Here is a 24997-nt window from a genome sequence, read left to right as displayed (position 1 = left end):
GGTGAGGGGGGAGGAGATGAACAACAGCACGTCATTTGTATATATGGCGCATTTGTGTTCATCTCCCCTTATGTGGATGCCCCTAACGCTCTCATTGGCTCTAAGCATAGAAGCTAACGGTTCGATTGCTAACGCAAATAGAAGAGGCATTAAAGGGCAACTCTGCCTTGTCCCCCTCTCGATAGCTATTGTGTCAGACTGAAAGCCACAAATCTGGACCGAGTTGGAGGAAAATGAGTAGAGAGCTTGGATTAGGGTTCTGAATTTCATTCCGAAAGCAATGCCCTCAAGAATGAAAAATAAATATTGTTAAGAGACCGAGTCAAAGGCCCTACTTCTGCATCAAAAACTACAGTGACATTTTTCCAGAAAAATGTTTGGCACCATGTTGGCTAGTAGAACATGCTATTGTTTTCAGTAACAGACACAAAATAATCTTGTAGATATGATACCTTTTGATGGCTAACAAAAGAAAATTATGTTAACAGCGCAAACTTTCAAGACTAATTAGGCCTTGTATCATGCCAGCGCTCAGAAATGAAGACAGATGGCTCTATTTAAGCATTAGAAGTCATTTTGAGGATTTCCACCGACCAACAGAATTCTGCGCTGCAGCGGTTTTTATTATACACAATACGATCGTGTGAATGGATGAGAAAGCTTTAATTAATCTCGGGCCTCGATTGCGGCTATTCTTCAGTGATGCAATTTTCGCCCGCAATGCATGTACCATGAGCTTAGATGTCCTATCTTTGTTAGGTGCTGGAATTTAGCGCATCCAACATTCTTCCATGTGAACACTTCTATAGGAAACCATTAGTTCCTATAAAAGCGCTTTCAGTGCGTGGCTATACTGCGCGCCCACAGCGCTCATGTGAATGAGGCCTTAGAATGTTAAAATGGTGCAAGTTTCTGCACAGAAGTTTAAGCCAAGCAGCCGCAAGGCAACGATGCTAACTGCATGACTTTGTTGCCAGCATGAGATAAAGTTTACCTTTTCTTATCTTGTTTACCACAATCCACAAATAAAATATAATTGATGTATGAGCGTACTAAATATATAAAGTAGCTGCACAGAAAGGTTAATACCACAGTAATATTGCAATTATGTGTTTTGGTAGAAATTAAGTTCTAAAAGATGTATGATTGGCTACTGTAATAATAAAATGTAATTCAATTTAGTTTTTTTGTACAAATATAAAACAGCTACATTTTAGAAGCTCATAAAAGTAAATTTATCCCTGTGCCCTTTAATTTCTACTATCTCCTAAAATACTGTTGCATTTGTTAATATTACAGAGACATCTTCTGGCCAAAAATGAGAACTGACTGACAGGATTTAGATATTTTCCTATAGCTAATATTTTTTTTCTTGTGTTACTTTTGCCAATTTTAGCTAGTTGTGATTATATGATAAGATTAGCGAAAAAGACAAGCTCAGATAAGACAAAGAGCTAAAAATAAAAATTCATTAAAACTGTGCTGCATTATCATTATACCTACAGGGTTACTATAGAAGAAATAGACTCCTTCAACATTGTATAGAAACAGAAGTATTATTGATGTAGCTAAAATACTTAGATGTTTTTTAATTCATGTCTTTAAGGGCTTATTCACATGAGTGATATTCTCACGCAAGTTTTGTATGATGTGATGCGCACAAAAGTTGGACGAATATGAAATCCATTATTTTAAATGGATTTATTCACTTGAGTGATGCTGCAAGGAAAATAAATTGCAGCCTGTTCCATTTTTGGGCGTCCCGTTGGAACACCTCGCCCATTTTTTTTAACGGGACCTTGAAAGACATCGAATGGTACTCGCGCGCTGTGCAAAGTGCATTAGACTGCGATGCAATGTTTCCCATTGACGTCATGTGTGAGGATCAAAATGTCACAGAAGTGATGCAATACATTTTTATTTAAAAGGGACAGGATGAGGGATAGGCAGGAGAAGTTGGCTGCCTAAGGTGCCACCATACAGCAGGCAAGGAGAGGTGTGATTTAGGTGCCTATTAGAGATGAGCGAGTATACTCGCTAAGGCACATTACTCGAGCGAGTAGTGCCTTAGCCGAGTATCTCCCCGCTCGTCTCTAAAGATTCGGGGGGCGGCGTGGTTGACAGGTGAGTTGCGGCGAGGAGCGGGAAGGGGGAGGTAGAGAGAGGGAGAGAGAGATCTCCCCTCCGTTCCTCCCCGCTCTCCCCCGCCGCGAGTAATGTGCCTTAGCGAGTATACTCGCTCATCTCTAGTGCCTATACAAATTAAGGGCGGATTCAGACGAACTGTGTTTTCTTCCCTCCATGATAGCAATGGCTGCATAACGGGACAAAACAAAACCACTGATATCAATGGTTTCATTGGTTTCATTTTCACTATTGAGATTTTCGCCCATTAATTGCACAGGGCATTTTTCTCACACATACTGAAGTCTAAGTGTGAGAAAGACTGGGTAACACCTATCTTCCCGCAGTTATTTTTACGCTCTGGCACAGAGTTAGAAAAGTCGGTGAAGGGGAAGGGATTCCCCTCGTTCAGGCACAACTACGCTCTGTGCCAGCGAGTGTAGTTGCACCTACGGTCATCTGAATAAGCCCTAAGTTATTAAATAACTCACTGCACTTTGAGACAACTTGTGTTAGGTTCAATTCACATAGCTGTATATGAGTTGCGTCCTAGAAACTCCAGTGCATCTCGCATCAGACAGTACACGGATACCTCTTTATATGTTGTCTAATCTCCAGACTGCATATCCTATTCTCATCTGTGAAAACAGACAAAAATAGGAAATGCTGTGATTTTTTTTTCACATGGACTATTAGTCTGTAACAAAAAGTGTGCATTTAAATAGCCACTCATGGACAGCACTTGACCTGAAAATACTGTCGCATAAAATATAGACAGCATTTGGCCCTTAATATGACAGCCAATGTGATAAGTACAAATCACTTTATTTACTAAAATTAAAGTTTGTGCAGAAAAATCCCTCTAAAATGCTGGCCACTAGGGGTCTCACTTTCTTCTTAATTGCTGTCCACTGCCTGTTATGTGGAATCCATCTCTAGTAGCAGAGATGACAAAACAGAACTCAGAGTGGAGGGGGCGATGCTGTCTGACGGCACCACCAACAGGGGACAGTAGCTGAATTGCAATGAGGAAACATAATATTTGTATCGCCATGGTAACAGCACTCTGTGAGTGCTGGGCACCATAACAGTAGATGCCCTGGCACAAAGGTGTTCGCGCAATATTTGCTTGTTGGTATATTTTAGGTGACCAGATTCACCTGAAAGAGTTAAAGGAGATGTCCCGAGGCAGCAAGTGGGGTTATACACTTCTGTATGGCCATAATAATGCACTTTGTAATATACATTGTGCATTAATTATGAGCCATACAGAAGTTATAAAAAGTTTTTTACTTACCTGCTCCGTTGCTAGCGTCCTGGTCTCCATGGTGCCGACTAATTTTTGGCCTCCGATGGCCAAATTAGCCGCGCTTGCGCAGTCCGGGTCTTCTGCTGTTCTCTATGGGGCTCCGTGTAGCTCCGTGTAGCTCCGCCCCGTCACGTGCCGATTCCAGCCAATCAGGAGGCTGGAATCGGCAGTGGACCGCACAGAAGAGCTGCGGTCCACGGAGGAAGAGGCCATCTTCAGCGGTGAGTAGAGAAGTCACCGGAGCGCCGGGATTCAGGTAAGCGCTGTGCGGGTGGTTTTTTTAACCCCTGCATCGGGGTTGTCTCGCGCCGAACGGGGGGGGGGTTTAAAAAAAAAAAAACCCGTTTCGGCGCGGGACATCTCCTTTAATGCTCGAGGAAGCTTACAAATCACACCCAGCAGTGAATGTGATAGGAAGTTGTTTTCTTTATTAGTTAATCTACAGAAGTACTTATACAAAGACATTTGAAACAAAGCTAGAAGACGCCTTACATGTAAATATGTATAATTTATTATAATTCATTTAATTATCGTTGGCTATTAAAACCTCAGCAAATGCAGTGATGTCTCTCTGAAGGCAGGACTTCTCTCAGGCCGATGGAAACTGTTTCTCATGAGATCTCTGTAAATGGCCTTGGAAAACAGCCTTGCACTTCCTATGAATGTTTCTATCATAATATCTGAATATGTGCTATGGAAATACAGAGAAATGAAGAAGAAGAGCAGGTTAAAAGACAAAATGGAGGATAGAAAATATTATGGCTTCTCTCACAAAGGCATGATGAATAAATCTTCCCTCTGATCTGCAGAGGGAGGAATATGTGTGGACTAACACTTACACATGTTCTGTAACTGCAAAACTGGGAGTTTTTATAACTGCAAAGACCCACAGTAGTATAGTAAGATGGGCAAGAGCCGACAGTCACTTTGGCGCAACCCTACTTGGTAGAGCCTTCTATATAAGGTGAGTTCCCCAATCCTGCTTTAAAGGACCACATTAAAAAGCCAATTCCACATGAAGTTTAGAAAGCTGTTGATCTGCAACAATCTATGATGTATGCAGAAGCAGCTCTTGCAAACTGACTGCAGTCACATAACAGAGCAAAATGATGTCAGCATATCCTCATCCCAGCTTTATTGTGGTCTCATACAATACACAATTGTGTATCATATCGGACCACAATAAAGCTGGGATGAGGATATGCTGACATTATTTTTGCTGTTGCACCTGGATTAAATATCCAGGGAGGACTGACCCAGCTGGATTGTCTGCTGTGTTAATTAATCATTTACACGTTTAGCGATTTTGGGTCATGATCATGAACATTGCTGTTTTAATTTTTTTCTATCATGTGACTGTCACGCTTCCATTAAAGTAAATGGAAACTTTTTGCAGTCATGTAACTTTTGCCATTTATTTTATTGCATTGCAACTCAAGAGAAAAAGTCACAAAAATTGCATCACACTATTCTGAATTGCAGGGCTGATGTTGATAGGCTTTGTCCAAAGTTTTGTTGTTGCTAATCTTATGTATGCAAACAATACAGAAGCAGTTTCAGAAATGCCTGAAGGCTCAGAAAAACACTCATAATGTCTGTTCTGAAAGCAGAAGTCCACATGATGGAGCTATTGTCACATTTTCAAGCTACAGGAAAGTACAGTATTGGTAGATGCAAGCTTTGGACATAATGTAGGTTTCTTCCTCAAGATACATGGCTTTACCATACATAAGTAACTTATTTTCGCAGAATGCAATTGCATTGCACCTGTTATGCTATCATCACCCACTGACTATAATGTGAAGTAACAATGAGACATGTACTATCGTAAGTATAGTTATGAACTTCAGTTCCACTAAAATAGCTTGCAAGTAAGAAAAAGTGGTCGGTTGATGCCTACCCTTAGTCCCAGTTTAATCAGTCATTAAAAAAAATGTTGCCTTTGGTTATTGTAACCAGGTGAATGTGTATCAGTTGTGCTGTTTTGGGTAACATATTGCATTTATTACTTTTGTAAGCAGTCGCTGGTTCATTTTTCTATTTATCTCAAACCCTCACATCAGACTAGAGACCTCCAATATAAAAGGCTTATTTTACTGTTAGATAGGTAATTACAGTAGGAGCAGAGAAGTGAAGTAAGCGCACTAATGGTGTTTAGGTATTCCCTTGGAAACAATCTTTTATCTGGTTGATTCTTTACTGGACAGCTTGGTCTGGAGGCAGAGGAGGAGATTAGTTAACAGCAGGGCAGGTAAAGCCAGACATTCCACTAGTTATCCTGTGCTACTATGCACACACATTCATTCACAAGATAGGCTCTTATGTGAAGATGGAGACACTCCGGCTCCTCTATTTCTTGCTTGGTTTCATAGGCCCTGGTAAGCCCCCTTTTTAATTGCCTTATTATATGTATATGAAAGTATATGATGTATTTTGTAAACACTGATCCAGCTGGACATAAAACATGGAAGTTTAGTAATACATAAGGTGACTAGCTCTTTTATGTGAATAGTAACTTTATTAAGGACCGCTTTTTACTGTTTACTAATCCATTTTTCAATCCATTTACAAAGTGCTAAAGACATAGAAATAAAAACACAACAAACTGTTTTATTTTGATCACAGAATGAAATATCAACTGAAAAGCTGATGCATTTTTATTCCGTTGTCAACTATGGTGTAAATTTACCATAGACTGATTTTTATTAGTTTTCACCCATTTAGAATTTCTTTGTTTTATTAAAAACGAGGTCCTGTCAAAATTGATGCTCCTGCGCGCTCTCGCCGTCCTGGCTGCGTCTCACCTCTGTGGTCCACGGAGAGTTGACGGCGAGTGCGCATGTGTGGCGGGAAGGGGGACGCATGCGCAGTCGCTGTTGACTCTCCGCGGACGGCAGAAGTTAGATACGGCCAGGCCAATCAGTGGGCGATGCGTCACTTGTACTTGCAGTACTTGCTGCTCGGCATGGTCGGAGCAGGGGTCGAAGCGGGCACTTTGCCAGCTTCTTCCCTGCGATCGCAGAGCTGCTGGAGATAAAGAGGAGGAGCAGCAGGTGAGTAGGTTTTTTTTGTTTTTTCCTGACAGAACCCCTTTAAGGGCTCCCTTACACTGGTGATCGTGATAACGCTGTGTGAAAATCGCGGCAAAATCACAACTTTTTTTTCCATGATTTTTGAGCATCAGAGCGGCTTTTTCTCACAAAAATATCGCTGCCACTTGTGATTTTCTCACGTGTTTTTTAGCGTGAAAGTCAATAGGACTTTCTAATGATAAAAACGCTTCGCAAAGCACATAAATCACAACTTCGTGCTTTGCGATGTGATAAAAAGGAGCCTTCATAGGGAAACATGAGACATTTAAAAAACGAAAATGCAGTAAGATAGGACATTTCATGATTTCTCTCGCAACATCGCATGAGTGAAAACATCGCAAATGTGAAAGAAACCATTGAAAATCATTGCTTTCATAATTCTGCATTTTCCCTCACTGTCGCATCGCACGACAACTGCGCAATTATATTGCCAGTGGGAAGGCTCCCTAAGGGCTCCTGCACACTTGCGTTTTTCTTGCGCTTTTTTTTCACGCGATTTTGCTGCGTTTTTTTTAATCGAAAGTTAATAGGACTTTCTAATGTTAAAAACGCATTGCTATTTTCGTGCAGCAAAACCGCCTGAAAACAATGCGTGAGAAAACTCAAATGTGCAGGAGCCCCCAGGCATTTAATTGTTTTATAGAACATTTATAGAAACAGAATGTCTTTCTTTCTCTTGTGGTGGTCATTGCATAAGGTGTGCTGATTTTACTGTGACATCGCACGTGTTGCTTGTGTGCTTGTTTTATGAGCTTCTGTATTTTTGAATAATTGAAATACAAGATATAGCTAAGGCTCATTCGGACAGACATGTCTTCCCTGTGTTTAACTTACTGTAACCCAGTCCTACTAAACTGAACTTTCAGCAACCTCAGGGCTAATAATTATAAAAATAATCTTTATTTATATAGCGCCAAACATATTCCGCAGTGCTTACAAAAACCACGGTTATATGTAGTAGTCAATTGATTGAAACAGTAGGGGTGAGGGTTCTGCTCTAACAAGCTTACATACTACACACAATGGTGTGATACAGAAGGTAAAGGGGCTGGAGATGTGCATGGTATGGCGGGGTGGAGAGTATGGGATGCTATACACAAACAATGGTCAGAAATTAAGCCGTGTGATGGCTGAATTGGTATGACTGCAGGGGTTGGTTGATGGCGGTTAGCAGAGTTACAGTCACTACGACAGGGAGCACGGTATCATGCGGAGTACAGAGTGGTTTGGTTTAGGGGATATGGTTTCCCTCCCTAAAGAAGTGGGTTTTTAGAGCATGCCTGAAGTTTAGTGTGTCAGTGATTGCCCGTATAGTTTTGGGTAGCACATTCCAGAGGACTAGTGCTGCTCTGAAGAAGTCTTGGAAGCGGGAATGAGAGGTTCGAATTAAAGTGGCACTCAGTCTGATTTTGTTAGCAGAGCGGAGGTCTCGGGCTGGGTGGTGGATTGAGATGAGGAAGGCAATGTAGGGCGACACAATGCTATGGAGAACTTTATAGATGAAGGTAGTGAGTTTAAATTGAATTTTGTATTTGACGGGCAGCCAGGGCAATGACTGGCACAGGGCAGAGGCGTCTGAGTAGTCGCTGGACAGGAAGATGAGCCTGGCTGCCGCATTCAGGATGGATAGGAGAGGGTAGAGTCTGGTTAGTTGCAATAGTCAAGCCGAGAGTGGATGAGGGCAATAGTGTTTTTAGCGTGTCCACAGTGAGGAAAGGTCGGATTCTTGCGATGTTCTTGAGGTGCATCTGATATGTTCAGGCCACAGATTGGATGTGGGGGATAAAGGTGAGAGTCGAATATGACCCCAAGGCAGTGGGACACACACTGAGATAGAGATGTCAGGATGAGGTTGGTTAGTAGAGGGTGGAAACACCAGTAGGTCAGTTTTTGAGAGGTTCAATTTTAGAAAGAGAGAGGACATAGTGTTAGAGACAGCGGACAGACAGTCAGTGATGTTTTGGAGGAAAGGTGCATAGATGTCACGGGAAGAGGTGTATAACTGGATGTCATCAGCGTAGAGGTGGTATTGGAGGCCAAATCTTCTAATGGTTTGTCCAATAGGGGCTGTGTAGATGGAGAAAAAGAAGGCGCCAAGGACCAAGCAGGAGAAGAGCAGGGGAGGTAGAGCCAGCAAAGGAAACACTGAATGAGCAGTCAGATAGGTAGGAGGAGAACCAGGAGAAAGCAGTGTCCTTTAGGCCCATGGATCAAAGCATACTGAGGAGGAGTTTGTGGTCAACAGTGTCAAATGCTGCGTAGAGATTGGGGAGGATTAATAGAGAGTAGTCACCCCTCGATTTGGCTGTCAGGAAGTCGTTTGACATCTTTGTAAGGGTGGTTTCTGTTGAGTGTTGGGGGTGGAAGCCAGAATATAAGGGGTCAAGGAGAGAGTTTTCTGATACATAGCTAATAATGTGGGAGTAAATCAGGCATTCTAGTAGTTTGGAGATAATGGGGAGTTTGGAGATGGGTCGGTAGTTGGGTTCATCAATCGAGTCCAGAGTCAGTTTCTTTAGCAGTGTTGATATGATAGCATGTTTGAAAGAGGAGAGAAAAATGTCAGAGGTCAGAGAGGGGTTGAATATGATCGTGAGATAAGAGATAACCACCGGAGAGAGGGAGTGGAGGAGGTGTGAGGGGAGAGGATCGCTAGCGCAGGTGGTGGGGCGAGCAGAGGAGATCCTCATAATATTATTATACAATTATCATAAGAAAATGAATATTTATTCTTTACACAGCTACAGAACTCTTTTTTTTCAGCAGACTTATTGGACTACCTCTTTTCACTTTCCATGTCTGCTGTATTTGATATGACATTCCTTTCCATTCTTGTATTGGGAGGGGATTATCTATTATTGCCCAGAAGAAATGTGAATATTTGATTAGGGACTTCTATTAAGAGAATACATGTTACTACAATATACCATATGTCTTGATGGCATACAGCTTCCTTTGGTGTGATCTAGTCTTTTTAATAGATGATAAAGGGGAAATACGAGTGCTGTTTGCATTACTACATGCTGCACTATTTTGTCTGGTAAATGCCGAGCGGACAACAGACCATATTATAGCCAATGAGATCCATCCATCCACTCTCCATGTCAGTTAGGTGCCGTGTTTGGTACTTCTGTTGCTCCATCAGAGTTGAACAACGAAAATAATAGTGCAGGTGTGAACTGAGCCTTAGGGCAGATTCAGACGAACATATTTGCGGAGGTAGTTCTGCACGTGAAAAACTCACCAGTACTGCGACCAAGCAATGTCTTTGATTTCAATAGATTTGTTCAGACAAACGTGTTTTTTCCACGCAAAATCTTCGTCTGTGAAAAGATAGGTCTTGCCCTATCTTTGTCCATGTTACGCAGAAAGCTGTCATGGACTTGTATGACAGCAGAAAAAAAGGGAGGGGGGGAGTTAACCTGCATACAAAGCAGGGAAAAAAAGACAGCTGGCCCTAATTAGGTATTTAATTGCCACTTACTCCATGGGAAGGATGTAACACATGAGCGTGTGAACTGGCATTTTGATCGAAAAAACCAAAAACGATCGATCTGCTAGCATGGACGTATCAACCTGCTTTTTGCCATTTCCTTACTTAATTCATGCAAAAATACATTCAATAGTATTAACGCTCTTCTGAATAAGCCCCTAGGGCGCTTTTACGTGGAACAATTATCATTCAAAAAATCGTTGGATCATACGAACATGAACGATAATCGTTTGGTGGAAACATGCCAACGATTGAACGAGAATTAGTTTTCTTCTCGCTCGTCATTAATTTTATGCAGGCATAAAAATAATTGTTAGTTCGTTTGCACATTGTTGAATGTGAACAGCGATCGTTTAGTCATTCACACTCACTGTTACAGTAAGTGAGAATGACTGAACGCAGTTTCATTCTGAATTTGCGTTAGCAAATTGAACGAATCATCTGCCTGTATTAATAATCTGTTGTGTGAAAAAAAATCTGTACTGCGCATGTCCACAGCGAGCTGCCGGGGTCCATCTACAGTACAGATGAAGAACAGCAATGACGGATACTTCTGGATGCCACTGCTGTCAGGGTAGGATTTTTGCAGTGGGCTTCCGCATGCAAATGCTGGCTCTGCCGTGTGCAGAAAGCCTAATGGATCTCTTTTTCCGCTTATGTAAAGCTTGTTGACCATTAGATATTTGTTTATAATGCAATCAAAGAAGCTTTGCCCAGTTAACAGAGTTTGAGAGGGGATTCGGGCACACACAGCAAGGATGTCACAGGAATGCCTTCATAATACTGTAACAGTTCCATGGCCTACCTGGTCGCTAGACTTATCGCCAATCGAACATGTATGGGACCATCTGGGATGCCAACTTTGACAGTCTATGAGCTTGCCTAATCTAGAGGCTCAGTTACAGCAAATGTGGACCGATATGCTGAAGGATACCATACGGAACCTGTATGCCTTCATGCCTGCCCGTATCACATCTTGTATCCAAGCTAGATGTGTCCCAAGAGGGTACTTGAGCCTCCCATCACGGGTTCAGTTTTTCACAATTATCGTTTTGCTCTGATATCCTAATCACTTACTTACATTGTTTCATTGGATTCCAACAACTCCTAGGTGCTTGATATTTTTTGACAATGAGTGTTTTTAGCATCCTCTGTCCAGACTAATCACTGCTGTTAGAGATCAGAGCAGTATGGATAGCAGCATCATTCTCCATGATTTGCAAGTCATAGATAAAATGGAGCAGCACCAAAGGTTGCAAAATGTTGTTTATTCTGCCTAACAACCATTCTCAAAAACTCAAGATGACAAAGGCACTAGATGTACAAGCTGAAAGGTTGTGAGTGGCTGTTACTCACAATAAACATCAACATCTTGGATAGTATGCAGATATTTTCCTTTCCGATTCTTTATTATCTGCATCTTCTACATATAGACATAGTCTCCTGTACCAATAAAGAGGTACAGCATTAATGACATCACAGAGAGAAGTGATCTAATGTCACCAGTTCTCTTATTTCTGTCAATCTAGCAAGTGATCAATCTTTTGAAATAACCTTTGTAGAGGATTTCAAAGACTGACATGGATTAGTTTGCCACTTTACACAGTGTTTGACAAACACAAAGTTATGTTTGTATGAATCACCTATATGCTATTTGATATATTACTTCTCAGTACTATTTTACACATCATTAAACATGAATATTTTGTACATGTAAAATGTTAAGTACAAACAAGCTTCTACTTGTTGTAAACTCCCAAAACAATGTAAGCCCATTGCAGCTAAAAGTCATCATGATCTTTAGGACCTAAGTTATTTTCAGATCAAATATCATTTTCAGATAGAACTTAAAGAGAAAAATCATGTTAATAAAAGCTGCCTTTTCTTCTTACACTGAAAACTAGTTCTGGTCTCTGCTAACTTGTTCCCAGGCCATTTGAATTTATTTGAAAGGTCCCTTTTAAATAAAAAAATATTTTTTCTAATTATTGCATAGTGTATGTGCCATACTAAAGATTTCTAAAGGCCCATTTAGACACAACGATTATCGCTCAAAATTGGCTCAAAAGCCATCTTTTGAGCGATAATCGTTGTGTTTAAACGCGCTGTACTGTTTGTTTATCTCTCATTTCTAGCCAGCTAGAAATTAGCGATGAGCCTTATCAGGGTTGCACACTGATATCTCAATGGGCGGTGCTGATAGCATTCTTTTAGCTGGAATCCCGATGGCAGTTCTCAGCGGGACACCAGCTGAAACCTCCGAGAACAATGCAGCTGTTTGCATATACAAAACAGCTGCGTTGTTCTCTGAGCTATCATGGTGGTATCCTGCTCCACCTGCATAACTCTTTAGTAGCTAATTAGCTATTTAGAGTTATGCAAAGATGATTGCTCAAAATTTTGAGCGACCATCTTTCCGTGTAAATGGACCTTTCACACGGGACAGAATTAGTCCATGTGGACATTTCTGCATCATAACATTGTCTGTACGGGGCTTAAATTTCAACCTGTTAAGATCCAGTGTCTTTACTTCAAAACCGCAAGATTAAATTCCACAGCAGAAAAGCTGGCTGTTATAAAATTAAGGGCATCTTGCAGAGTTGTTTTTGCGGATTTCTAACAGAATAAAACGCAAAAAAATTCCGCAAGACATTCTGCAGTTAAAAATGCTACAAAATCCCCACTAATTGACAAAATCAGTATTTGCACTGCTTCCTGTGGACAGTTCCATTAGAAGGTCCCCAAGGTTTAAAACGGTGTTCTGGGACTTTAATATTGATGATCTATTCTCGGTATAGTTTAAATGTAAAGCAACTTCAGCAGGACACCTAACTCTGTAATTGCAGGGCGGTAATAAATGCACATCCCAACAGAAGATCCTGGCTCCAGATCCACAATACGTCAGCAAAAAATATAATTGTCATGGACAGCATAAGCTTGACAAAGACCCTTTACGTCTCGGGTCGAAACACTGCTGTGGGGTTATGGTGAGAAATAAAGTATACATCATACATTGATGTAATTGAGTTTGCAACAAATTATGCTGTCCATGACAATTTCTATTCTCAGGATAGGTCATCAAGATGAGATCATTGGGGTCTGCCGGTCAGGACTCCCACCAATCTGCTGTCTCAAGTGGTCTTAGCGTTTGTACGAGTGTTTACTGCATACCAGGAACAGCATCGTACATTTTATAGCAACTGTGTCTGATGCAACAGCTCAGTCACATTCACTTGATCTACTCTTAGGCCATCTGACCTATAAATAGAGATGAGCGAGTATACTCACTAAGGCTAACTACTCGAGCGAGTAGTGCCTTAGTCGAGTATCTGCCCGCTCGTCTCTAAAGATTCGGCTGCCGGCGGGGGAGAGCAGGGAGGAACGGAGGGGAGATCTCTCTCTCCCCCCTGCTCACCGCCGGAACTCACCTGTCACCCGCTCCGGCAGCCGAATCTTTAGAGACGAGCGGGTAGGTACTCGAATAAGGCACTACTCGCTCGAGCAGTTTGCCTTAGCGAGTATGCTTGCTCATCTCTACCTATAAACATGATGTCACAGGTCTAAGAAGAGGCAAGTCACCCAAACACTGTGGCCTCTTTAATCAGCTGATCCTTGAAGATAAGTCGTTAATATCTCAGTCACAGAAAACCCTGTTAAAGAAACAAAACAAAATAACAAAAATAATTGCTTCTTTATCAACCAATTTACCATATTTAATTAATTATAAAGTTTCTCTTGTGGTATGTTTTTATTGCGTAGGGTGAATGACTAGTTTGTATTAATACATTCCTACATGTATCAACTCATACATGTGTTTTTTCATATATTACCTATTTTAGTTTTCAATGTACTGTAAGTGTAGGGCTTTTTATCTGTAGAATCATTGGCTCAGTAAACTAAGGAAAGAAATTCCTCCTTTTTAGGATAATCCTAAAATAAAAGCATATAATTATGTATGATTATTTTCTGTGTAATGATTATTATTATTTCACAACTGAGCAGCCCCTTTCAAAAGCAAGTTACCCTGACAATCAGCCGATCACTGCAGGTCTAGCTGTTGAAATTACTAGCAATCAGCTGCTATTGCCAGGAAAAGCTGCACGTTTCGATGCAGAGTTTTATATAACTCACTTCCTTAAATGAATGGGTGGTAATGTAATAAAGAGTTGCAACATGTTTTAGTACAGCTCTCCACTTCAACTAAGCAATGGGGGTACTGAATGACTCATTGAACAACCTGGTAATCAATATTGAAATAAAACTCACCATACTTGTGAATACGTGGGAGAGTAGTAATAAAAATATACCAGCTGGGAGGCATCTAGTGAAAATTTCATTTTTATGAAAATAATCATCTCAACCCAATTGGAACATTTGCATGTTATTGTTCTTTCGGTCTTTTAAGGCTTAGGTTAAGCCATGTTTAACTAGTTCCCATTTTGAGGTGTGTACATAACTCTATACTGTGTACTGAAAAAGCAAGCGTGTTTCTATTTACACTAATATTAAGTATCATTACTTCACCGTTTAATTGTTTGCAAGGATCTAAGTGCCTTAATATAAAACAAATATTGCTATGCTTCTGGCAGTTTTAAGTTAAAAATCTTTTGATCACGAAATCCAGAAAGCACAGAGTGAATAGAAGATACAGTGTACTGTGTGCTATACTATTTATGGGATATGGGATTTCATTTAGATATTTATTATTGCTTCATTCCACAAACAGAGGCGCATATTTATAGTTAATTGGGGGTGAATGGGGGGTAATAAATAAAACAGTCTTTATTATGAATGAGTAATAAGGTTTTAGTAATATGGTTTCCTAATCTTACACCATACCAAAGTTTATGGCATACACAGTCATTACAAAATCTCTAAACCTGCTGAGTCTCACAGGAACATAAATTCAACTTTTTGAGACAAAGTTTTCTCTTGCTGCTCTGCCTTATGATGGGAGATTGCACTTTTCACGTACCCCTAGACCTGAGAACAAATGTCATAGAGGAGTAAGAGTTCTACTTTCTCCACGATTCACTTTCCAAACAATCTCCCTGATGCCCTCAATCACATTCCCTTCTTTTGAGGTCCACACTTAGACTCCTTCATCCACTCTCTCACTGCCAGTAGAGGTTGTCTACTATCCCTGGGTCTTCCCCGACAGTTTCTGGATTACTTTGCCTCCTGGTTTCTCCTCTTCTCTTGTAAAATTCCACTTCTCATTTTGGGCTGATATTAAAGGGATTCTGTTGCCCTCATGGGTGTTTTATTTTGAAATGCTGTGACATTTCAAAATAAATACACTTTGAAGCTCCTCTCCTCGCCCGCTGTATGCAGACATCCAGCTCTCTCCCTATACACCAAAGAGCAGCTGGTATGGCCCGCACCTATGGCTCGCACCGGTGACTCGGAGCTCAACTCTGAGTCAAACTTCAAAGTGCATTTATTATGAAATGAATAAAACACCCATGCAGTAGACATCCCTGTCCTGTGTTCATGCTGACCGTGGTTCAGAATCTCTTTAATATCCACATTGACAACCCAATCTTCCCATCTGCCCCTCAACTGCTATCACTAACATCCTTACTAGGCCTTTCACAACTTACTGTTTCTCCCAAACACAAAGACAGCAATACACCCGATCTGGTTTTCTGGCTATGTTCTATCTTTGATTTTTTAAACGCCTCGCTCCTGCTCTCGGACCACAATTTCCTTTTCCTTACTGTAAAGTATTCTTGTTTTTTCAGTACATTGCAACCTATTACACACACAAAAGTCTACAACAATTTATAGATTTGGTGCAGTCATCATTGTCTCCAATCTCTTCCTTCTCCTGTCTTGCTTTGACTGTGAAAACCCTCAAAACCCTCAAAAGTGCAATGGAAAAATCTGCTCTTCTTACACTCCTATCCTTTCGATGCAGACCATTGCAACCTTGACACATGCCTCAAATATGCGTGGTGCTCTAGGTGTGCTGAATGCCAGTGGAGCGAGTCACATCAGCAGATTTCCTCCACTACAGTTTTATGACTAGAACTTAAAGGGATTGTCCATTTGTAAAGTATTGATGTCCTATAGCCATCAATAGTAGAATCATAGAATCATAGAATGGTAGAGTTGGAAGGGACCTCCAGGGTCATCGGGTCCAACCCCTCGCTCAGTGCAGGATTTACTAAATCATCCCAGACAGATATTTGTCCAGCCTTTGTTTGAACACATTTATTGAAGGAGAACACACCACCTCCCGTGGTAACCTGTTCCACTCAATGATCACCCTCACTGTCATAAAGTTTTTCCTAATATCTAATTTGTGTCTCCTTCCTTTCAGTTTCATCCCATTGCTTCTAGTCTTTCCTTGTGCAAATGAGAATAGGGCTGATCCCTCTGCAATGTGACAGCCCTTCACATATTTGTAGACAGCTATTAAGTCTCCTCTCAGCCTTTTTTTTTTGCAAGCTTAACATTCACAGATCCTTTAACCGTTCTTCCTAGGACATGATTTGCAGACCGCTCACCATCTTGGTAACTCTTCTCTGAATTTGCTCCAGTTTGTCTATATCTTTTTAAGTGGGGTGCCCAGAACTGGACACAGTATTCCAGATGAGGTCCGACTAAGGAAGAGTAGAGGGGGATAATGACCTCACGTGATCTAGACTCTATGCTTCTCTTAATACATCCCAGAATTGTGTTTGCCTTTTTGACTGCTGCATCACATTGTTGACTTATGTTCAGTCTATGATCTTTTAGTATACCCAAGTCTTTTTCACATGTGCTGCCACTTAGCTTTCTTCATTTTTCTTGCCCTTGTTAAATACTATTCTGTTAGTCGCTGCCCACTGTGCAAGCTTTTCTAGATCTTTTTGAATACTCTCTCTTTCCTAGTGTTATCTATCCCTTCTAGCTTAGTAGATCAAGGACAGTCCGCTACCAGGGAGTCTCACCACTCTGCTGTTTGGGCTGGTGATCTCATGCACAGAGCTGGTATCTGCAGGATGCAAACAGCTCTGTTTCCACTTTAGAGGCCAGACTTCTTATTACAGGCAGAGTTCCCATAGAAATGAATGAAAACTTGGCCTGAGATACTGGGTAATTGACACACATCGCTTTTTGCTGCAGGGGCTCCTTTTTTGGATTTTGCAGTGTTTAAGTGCCTTGGGTGAGGCACTAATTCCGGCATGCATCAGAGGCAACCTATACACCCCCTTCATAACGAGGTAACAGAGAGTGCTGTTGGAATTGTATATTTTACTGCTTGGCCTGCAATACTAAGTCTGGCCACTGTAGTGGGAACGGAGCTGTCTGATTCCTGCAGAAATCAGCTTGGTGCACGAGGGCACTGGCTGGGCAAACAGCGGATCGGTGGGGGTCCTGGTTGATGAAATTCTACTGATCTACTATTGACCCAGCCTGAGGTTAGGCTATTAGTAGTTTACAACTGGAAACCCCATTTAAAAAATTGTCCTTCACCATACTAAACAATCCTATTTTGCCACTCTCTATATCCAATAAGCCAAAATGAGTTTTTGAAACTTTTTATTCCTACCTTAGCCTTAAAATGCAGCTACCTATGACTGATCGCAGTACTGAAGACCTAGCCATTTACTTCAATTAAGAACTTCACAACATCCAGCAGGATACAATCCCCCCAATCCCTGATTATACTTTATCCCCTTCCCTCCTCCACCTCCCCCAGCTCCCCTAGTTTATTCTCAGCATTTGACCCAACAACAGAAGAAGCCCTCTCATTTCCTCTTTTCATCCTACTACCTACATTAGTGACGCTATTCCATCACACCTCATCCAGTATCTCTTCCTAGGTGTCAATAGTCACCTCACTACAGTATTTAACCTTTCTCTTCTGATATCTTTCTGTCCTCTTTTAAACATGCTGTTATATTCCCATTTCTGAAAAAAATGTCTCTTGACAAGTCCTATGCTGAAATGTACCAACCCACCTCTAATACCCCTTCATCTCCAAACTCTTGAAACATCTGGTCTATTTTCACCTTATGAGCTGGCTATCTCTTTGTTAATTTTCTTCTTGAGCCCTTACAATCTGTTTTTTTTACTCTACCTTCTACTGAAATCGCCTTTACTAAAATGTCAAACGATCCTCTGATCGCTAAATCAAACAGCAACTACCGTACTTCAAACTGATACTTCTGGATCTCTCTGCAGCGTTTGACACTGTAGATTACCAACTTCTCCTTAGTATGCTCCACTCTATTGGCATTCAGGATATTACACTCTCCTGGTTTTCCTTCTTCCTCTCTGACAGTTCATTCAGTGTATCATTTGCTGGCTCTACTTCTTCTCCTCTTTCTGTTGAGGTTCCTTAGGGTTCAGTCCTAGGTCCTCTTTTTAGCTACATAGCCTCTATTGGACAAAATATTAGCAGATTTGACATTCAGTACCATCTCTATGCTGATGACATCCAACTATATACTTTTTCCTGTCACATCTCACTGTTAACAATTACAATACACTAGTAATTCTCTGCCCACTCTCTCTAACATCATGTCCTCTCTCCACCTGAAACTGAACATTTCAAAAACTAAACTTCTTGTGTTTCCACCATTTACTAATGCACCTAAACCTGACATTTCCATTTCACTCTGTGATAATATCATAATTACTCATCAGCATGGCCGCTGTCTTGGGATTATATTTGATTCTGGCCTTTCCTTCACTCCCTATATTCAGTCACTTGCGTGCTCATGTCACCTGCGCCTCAAAAACATTTGCCCTTTTCTCACTGTGAGTACATTAAAAAGTCTGCTGTATGCAGACTTCTAGCTCTCTCCCTATACACCAAAGAGCAGCTGGTATGGCCCACACCCGTGACTCGGAGCTCAGCTCTGAGTCAAACTTCAAAGTGTATTTATAAACTGTTTTATGAATTAAAACACCCATGCAGTAGGCATCTCCATCCTTGGCTCATGCTAACCGTGGTTCAGAATCCCTTTAATATCCACACGGAATACATTTAAAACGCTTATTATTAACCTGATCCATTCTTGGCTTGATTACTTCAACTTGCTACTGATCAAATGACCCCTCACTAAACTCTTTTCTTTCCAGTCTATCCTGAATGAAGCAACCAGATTTATCTTTTTTATCAAACCACTATACTGATGCCTCGACCCTATGCCAGTCACTGCACGTGCCCATCCACTATAGAATACAATTTAAATTAAAGGGGTGGTCTCGCGAAACCAAGTGGGGTTATACACTTCCGTATGGCCATATTAATGCACTTTGTAATGTACATTGTGCATTAAATATGAGCCATACAGAAGTTATTCACTTACCTGCTCCGTTGCTAGCGTCCTCGTCTCCATGGTTCCGTCTAAATTCGCTGGCAGCTTGCTTTTTTAGACGCGCTTGCGCAGTCCGGTCTTCTCTATTCAGCACGAGCCGCTTCAGTGTGCTCCCCGCTACAGCTCTTCTGCGCATGCGCAGACGAGCTGTCACTGCTCGGGAGCGCGCTGCAGCGGCCATTCTGCACCTTCCTCTGTTAGAGGAAGGTGCAGAAACTGGAGCTGCCCAGCGGAGAAGCCCAGCCCAGCAGCCCCGAGAAGCGTCCCAGGTAAGTGATGGGTCGGGGGGGAACTAGCGCTGCGCCGGGGGAACTAGCGCTGCGCCGGGGGGGGGCTGTCGCTGCGATGGGGGAACTAGCGCTAGGCCGGGGGGGCTGTCGCTGCGATGGGGGGGCTGCCGCTGCGCCGGGCTGCGCCGGGGGGGGCTGTCGCTGCGCCGGGGGGGGCTGCCGCTGTGATGGGGGAACTAGCGCTAGGCCGGGGGGGGGCTGCCGCTGCGATGGGGGGGCTGTCGCTAGGCCGGGGGGGGGCTGTCGCTAGGCCGGGGGGGGGCTGCCGCTAGGCCGGGGGAACTAGCGCTGGGCTCCGGGGCCTTCACCTGGGCTGAGGGTCTAGCGCTGGGGAGCCGGGGGCTAGCGCCTTACCTGCTGCCTGGCGGTGGGCGTCTGGTCGGCGGCTGCGGGGCGTCTGGTCGGCGGCTGCGATGCGTCCGGTTGCCATGGAGACACAGCTGGCGGCGTCTCGGGAGCGCGCACGTCGGGCTGCAGCGAGCGACGGGGAAAGAGCCGGCGGCCATCTTGAGAAAACTTTATAAGTTGCTGAAACGCTGGAACGGTAAGTACAAACCAGCTAGAAATGTCATTTACAGGGGGGCTTAGTAATGTGTACTTAATGGGGGGGACTGGGCAAAAAAAAAATTTAACTGCTTCCTCGAGACATCTCCTTTAATCCCTCTTATCCATAAAACTCTCCGCAATGCTGCTCCCTATAGCTCTTCCCTCATCTTTGTCTACAACTCTACCCCTGTTCTTCATTCTGCTATTGACTAAGAATACATTTTTCCATAATCTGACCCTCCCACTCTCATCTCTAAGATTTTTCCTGAGCTGTACCAATTCTCTGGAATGCACTTCCCCAGACAATCAGGCCAGTCCACATTTAAAGTCTCCATCTAAGCAGGATTCCATTGGATTCTGATGTCCTTTGAAATGGACACATTTTTGGTGTTTGTTTGAAAAATGACAGCCTATGGTTCAGTTCTGTATTCAGAGATTTGGATGGAACGTGGGGATGGAGAGCATAATGCTATATGACCATAGTGTAATTCAATTATGACATAGTGGTATTATTCAATTCCCATATGGTGGTGTTATTCACTTCCGTATGATGCCAGGACCAGGCTATGCACTAAGCAGCAATTTACACTTATCAATTGTGATACCAATAATTATTTTTACGGCATCAAAATTGTTGATCAATGATAAACAATAGTTTTAGAACTGATCTTCTTTGTTAAAAAGAGATAGGATAGGTGATAGGTCTTCTGTTCGGCGAGGGTCTTACCACTGAGACCCCGACTGATCCAGAGAACGGGGGTACTGTGTCTTCTCTCCTCCTCATAGCCCTTGCTTTGAGGAGGAGATTTTGGTGCTGCTTCATTAATTTTCAGTGGGCTTGCTGGAGATAGCCAAGCACTTGTACTCCGGTATTTCCATCAGTCCCCCTGAAATGAATACAGTGGTGTGACTTCTGCTCCATTCAACCTGACCTCACTGCAGGTGGGTGCAAGACGTTCATAGTGATGAGAAGAGGGGGTCATGGGACCCCATTCTCGGAATCTCAGTGGTGATACCCTTGCCAATCAGACTTTTATCACATTCCTATGGATAGGTGATACAAGTGGATTGTGGTACAACCTCATTTAACAATGGCCAATTATTAATATAATTGCTCAAATACAAGCTAATTGTGACTTAAAGGGGTTGTCCCGCGCCGAAACGGGTTTTTTTTTTTTCAACCCCTCCCCCGGTCGGCGCGAGACAACCCCGATGCAGGGAGGTAAAGAAAGCTTACCGGAGCGCTTACCTTAATCCCCGCGCTCCGGTGACTTCAATACTTACCGCTGAAGATGGCCGCCGGGATCCTTTGTCTCCGTGGACCGCAGCTCTTCTGTGCGGTCCATTGCCGATTCCAGCCTCCTGATTGGCTGGAATCGGCACGTGACGGGGCGGAGCTACACGGAGCCTGCATTCTGCACGATCGGCTCCATAGAAGACTGCAGAAGACCCGGACTGCGCAAGCGCGGCTAATTTGGCCATCGGAGGGCGAAAATTAGTCGGCACCATGGAGACGAGGACGCCAGCAACGGAGCAGGTAAGTATAAAACTTTTTATAACTTCTGTATGGCTCATAATTAATGCACAATGTATATTACAAAGTGCATTATTATGGCCATACAGAAGTGTATAGACCCACTTGCTGCCGCGGGACAACCCCTTTAAACTCATGAGTGTAAATGGACTTTTAAGGGGGGTGCGCTTAGGCTTAGTGCCTAGGGCAGCTAGAGGAAAAAGGCCATTATAATTTTGAAAACTTGTGCATACATAACGTTATATTGCATCCACATTTTAAAGCTAAAACATATGTGTAAACTAAGCACAGGTAAAGCATCATACTAGCATTTATAATTATTTTTTGATACACTTTTTGCTATGGCTGAAAATGTGAATGATCTGCACAGTGTAAAACTGGTATTAGACCGACTAGAGAGGGATAACTTTACATGTATATATCCAGTATCTTGGCATATATTTAGCTCATCCCTTTCTACTAAATTGAGAAAAATATTACTAAAGTGACTATAATATAGTCTGTGGTTTTCATACTGCATCTTATCTTTGTTAAAAGGAGGAGGCACTTTACTGTTCATTGGACTGCCTAATACTACTACATTGCCAGAAAACGAACCATCTGGAACAGTAGTCTACACGTTCTCTGTTAACTTAACATCGACTTTATCTGTAACTCCCGTCATAATCAACAGCAATCCACTTACTAATGCCTTCAGAATTGATAGAAGACCTCCAAACTATTTGGTAAGAATTATTCTAAAAATAAACGTTAATTGTAATATTTCTTTAAAATTACAGATGTTTCCTCCAAACCTTAAAGGGGTTGTCTCATGACAAGCATTTTACCTGCCATGCAGACAGCCCAACTGTGGCTTGTTCTGTAGTTTATGATGGCACATGCACACCACCCCTCCATTCACTTAAATGGGATCACTGGAGATAATCAAGTAAACTTGTCGTGAGGCAACCCATTTAAGACCCCTTAAGGCACAGGCTAAGAATATTTGTTTACAATAGTTGCCCAATGTAAACATGGCAGCGGTCAGCTGTCAAATAAGCTTTTTCCATCTTTTAGGTGGGCAAAAAAATATATATATCATTGTTTGTTGGCAGCACATCCTCTGGTCTAAAGAAGGGGATGTGCTGCTGACAATACGCAAACTATATATGGGGACAAATGATTGTATTTTACCATTTTTCTTCCCCATACTCACGATGATTGCTCCATTTAAATGTACTAAAATATATTTTAATGTGTTAACTGTGTGCCGTTCAACATGAAATTGTAGTCGATTTGTGCTTACTAGCAGGCAGGAAATCTGCCTAGGCAGAATTACCTTTTAGTCTGGAAAATAATTGTATTGCTAAAAATTAGAATTAAGAATTCTTAAAAATAGTTCTAAAATGAAACAAACATGGCATTAAAGTTTAGATGGATAATTATTAATTACATCAACTTAATTCATCTGCTCTATTTCATCCTTTCCTCTCCCCTCATATTTCTGTAAATCAGTGTGAGTATATTTCTGCTGGCATACCCCTTCTGATTAGAGATTAACGAGTATACTTGCTAAGGCAAACTACTCGAGCACGTAGTGCCTTAGTCAAGTACTTGCCCGCTGGTCTCTAAAGATTCGGCTGCCGGCGCGGGTGAGCAGTGAGTTGCAGGACTGAGCAGGGTGGAGGGGGGGGGGGGGAGAGTGAGAGAGAGATCTCCCCTCTGTTCCTCCCCGCTCTCCCCCGCTGCTCCCCGCCCCCCGCCGGCAGCCGCATCTTTAGAGACAAGCAGGCAGGTACTCAAATAAGGCACTACTCGCTCAAGTAGTTTGCCTTAGCGAGTATGCTCGCTAATCTCTACCTCTGATTCCTTTTTGATGCAACAGAAAAATGTATAGCTTGTGCATAAACAAAGAGAGACAAGCAGAGCCAACACATTATGGCTAATGTTCATACCACGAAATCCAGAAAATTCTAGTTCTATGGTGTTGTTACTGGTGCCTCTAACCTTTATGCTGCTTGAGGTGGAGTATGAAATGCTTCCCCTTCCCAAAGGAAAAAAAAATAATTTTAATGCTCAATATACAAGATACCCAACACAAATCTGAACCATTGAGACTTGTCTGAAGCGACAGAGTAATAGTGCCCCCAGTAGTAACACCAATAGTAAGTGGCCCCCTTAGTGGCTCTAATAGTAGTAGTAACCTCCTTAATGGCCCCAGTAGTTATGGTGACCCGGTTAGAAACCCCAGTAGTAATAGTAACCCTGTTGGGGGCCCCAGTAGTAATAGTGACCTCCATAGTGGCTTCAGTAGTAATAGTGTCTCCATTGGTGGCCTCAGTAATAATACTGTCCCCATTAATGGCCTGAGTAGTAATATTGGCCCTGTTATTGGCCCCACTAGTAATAGTGATGCCCTTAGGTGTCTAGTAATAATAGTGACCCCCATAGTGGTCCCAGTAGTAATAGTAACCACCATAGTCACCCCTGTAGTAGTAGTTACTATAGTAGCCTCAGTAATAATAGTGTTCCCCACAATGGCCCTTGTAGTAATAGCACCTCTCCATAAAGGATTCATTAGTATTGGTGTCCCTGGGTCTCTGGCTGTGCGGAAACCTGACAGGTGTTTCACTTAGTTGCGATATGGCTGCCACTGCCCAGTCTGTGGCCCCTGATTTCTCTCCAGGCATCTGCGCTGTGTACAGGCATTGGGAAGACACTGGTGGACCGTAGCTGTGGACTGGGTAAGTGAAATGCCTGTTACATTGCCGACCGGGTGGCTTTCAGCTGGCAATTACCTTTTACCAGCCAGGTGGCAACCCGCCTCCCATCTGCTGCCTGAGGTGGCAGTCTCAGGTCGCCCCATGGTACGGTTGCCCCTGGGTGTTGTTACTGATGAGGAAGGTCCTGGTATGACAGCACTTAGATATCTCATGTTACAATGTCTGCAAAAATCAGTGACGCTCACACCCTGGAAAAAAAGGCATTTAGAAAAAAGAGGTTAGAGTTTCTCTAAACAAGCATAACTTTCACCCTATACTCTGTAATACACCTTTTGTGTTTTTATTGTTCTTATTTGATTATCCATTTGAAGTTTACTTTGAGACGTAAACATACAACTCAAAACTAATAGTAGAGGTACTGTAACATGTGAAGGGGCATTTTCATTATTACACCACCTCAAAGGCTTCAACAGCCTGTTTTTTTATTTTAGTTTGTCAGCAAGAGACAGGCCCCCATATAAAACTACTTTTTACTAGGTTCCCAAGTTTATTTTTTATACATGTTATTTGTCATGGCAGCGGCTGAAGAT

The 24997-nt window shown here is 42.3% G+C and overlaps 1 protein-coding gene across 1 annotated transcript in view; it reads left to right on the top strand.

Annotated features, from left to right (window-relative positions):
* Positions 1–24997, top strand: part of CDHR3 (cadherin related family member 3) — a 107043-nt gene that overhangs the window by 37661 nt on the left and 44385 nt on the right. The window contains exon 3 of the mRNA XM_066589313.1: positions 22205–22430. Within this exon, the coding sequence (XP_066445410.1) occupies positions 22205–22430 (226 nt within the window). The remainder of the gene's footprint in view (positions 1–22204; positions 22431–24997) is intronic.

The sequence above is a fragment of the Eleutherodactylus coqui genome, chromosome 2 (assembly GCF_035609145.1).
Source record: "Eleutherodactylus coqui strain aEleCoq1 chromosome 2, aEleCoq1.hap1, whole genome shotgun sequence".
NCBI classification, from domain to species: Eukaryota; Metazoa; Chordata; class Amphibia; order Anura; family Eleutherodactylidae; genus Eleutherodactylus; species Eleutherodactylus coqui.
This window is presented reverse-complemented; position numbering and strand designations above follow the sequence as displayed.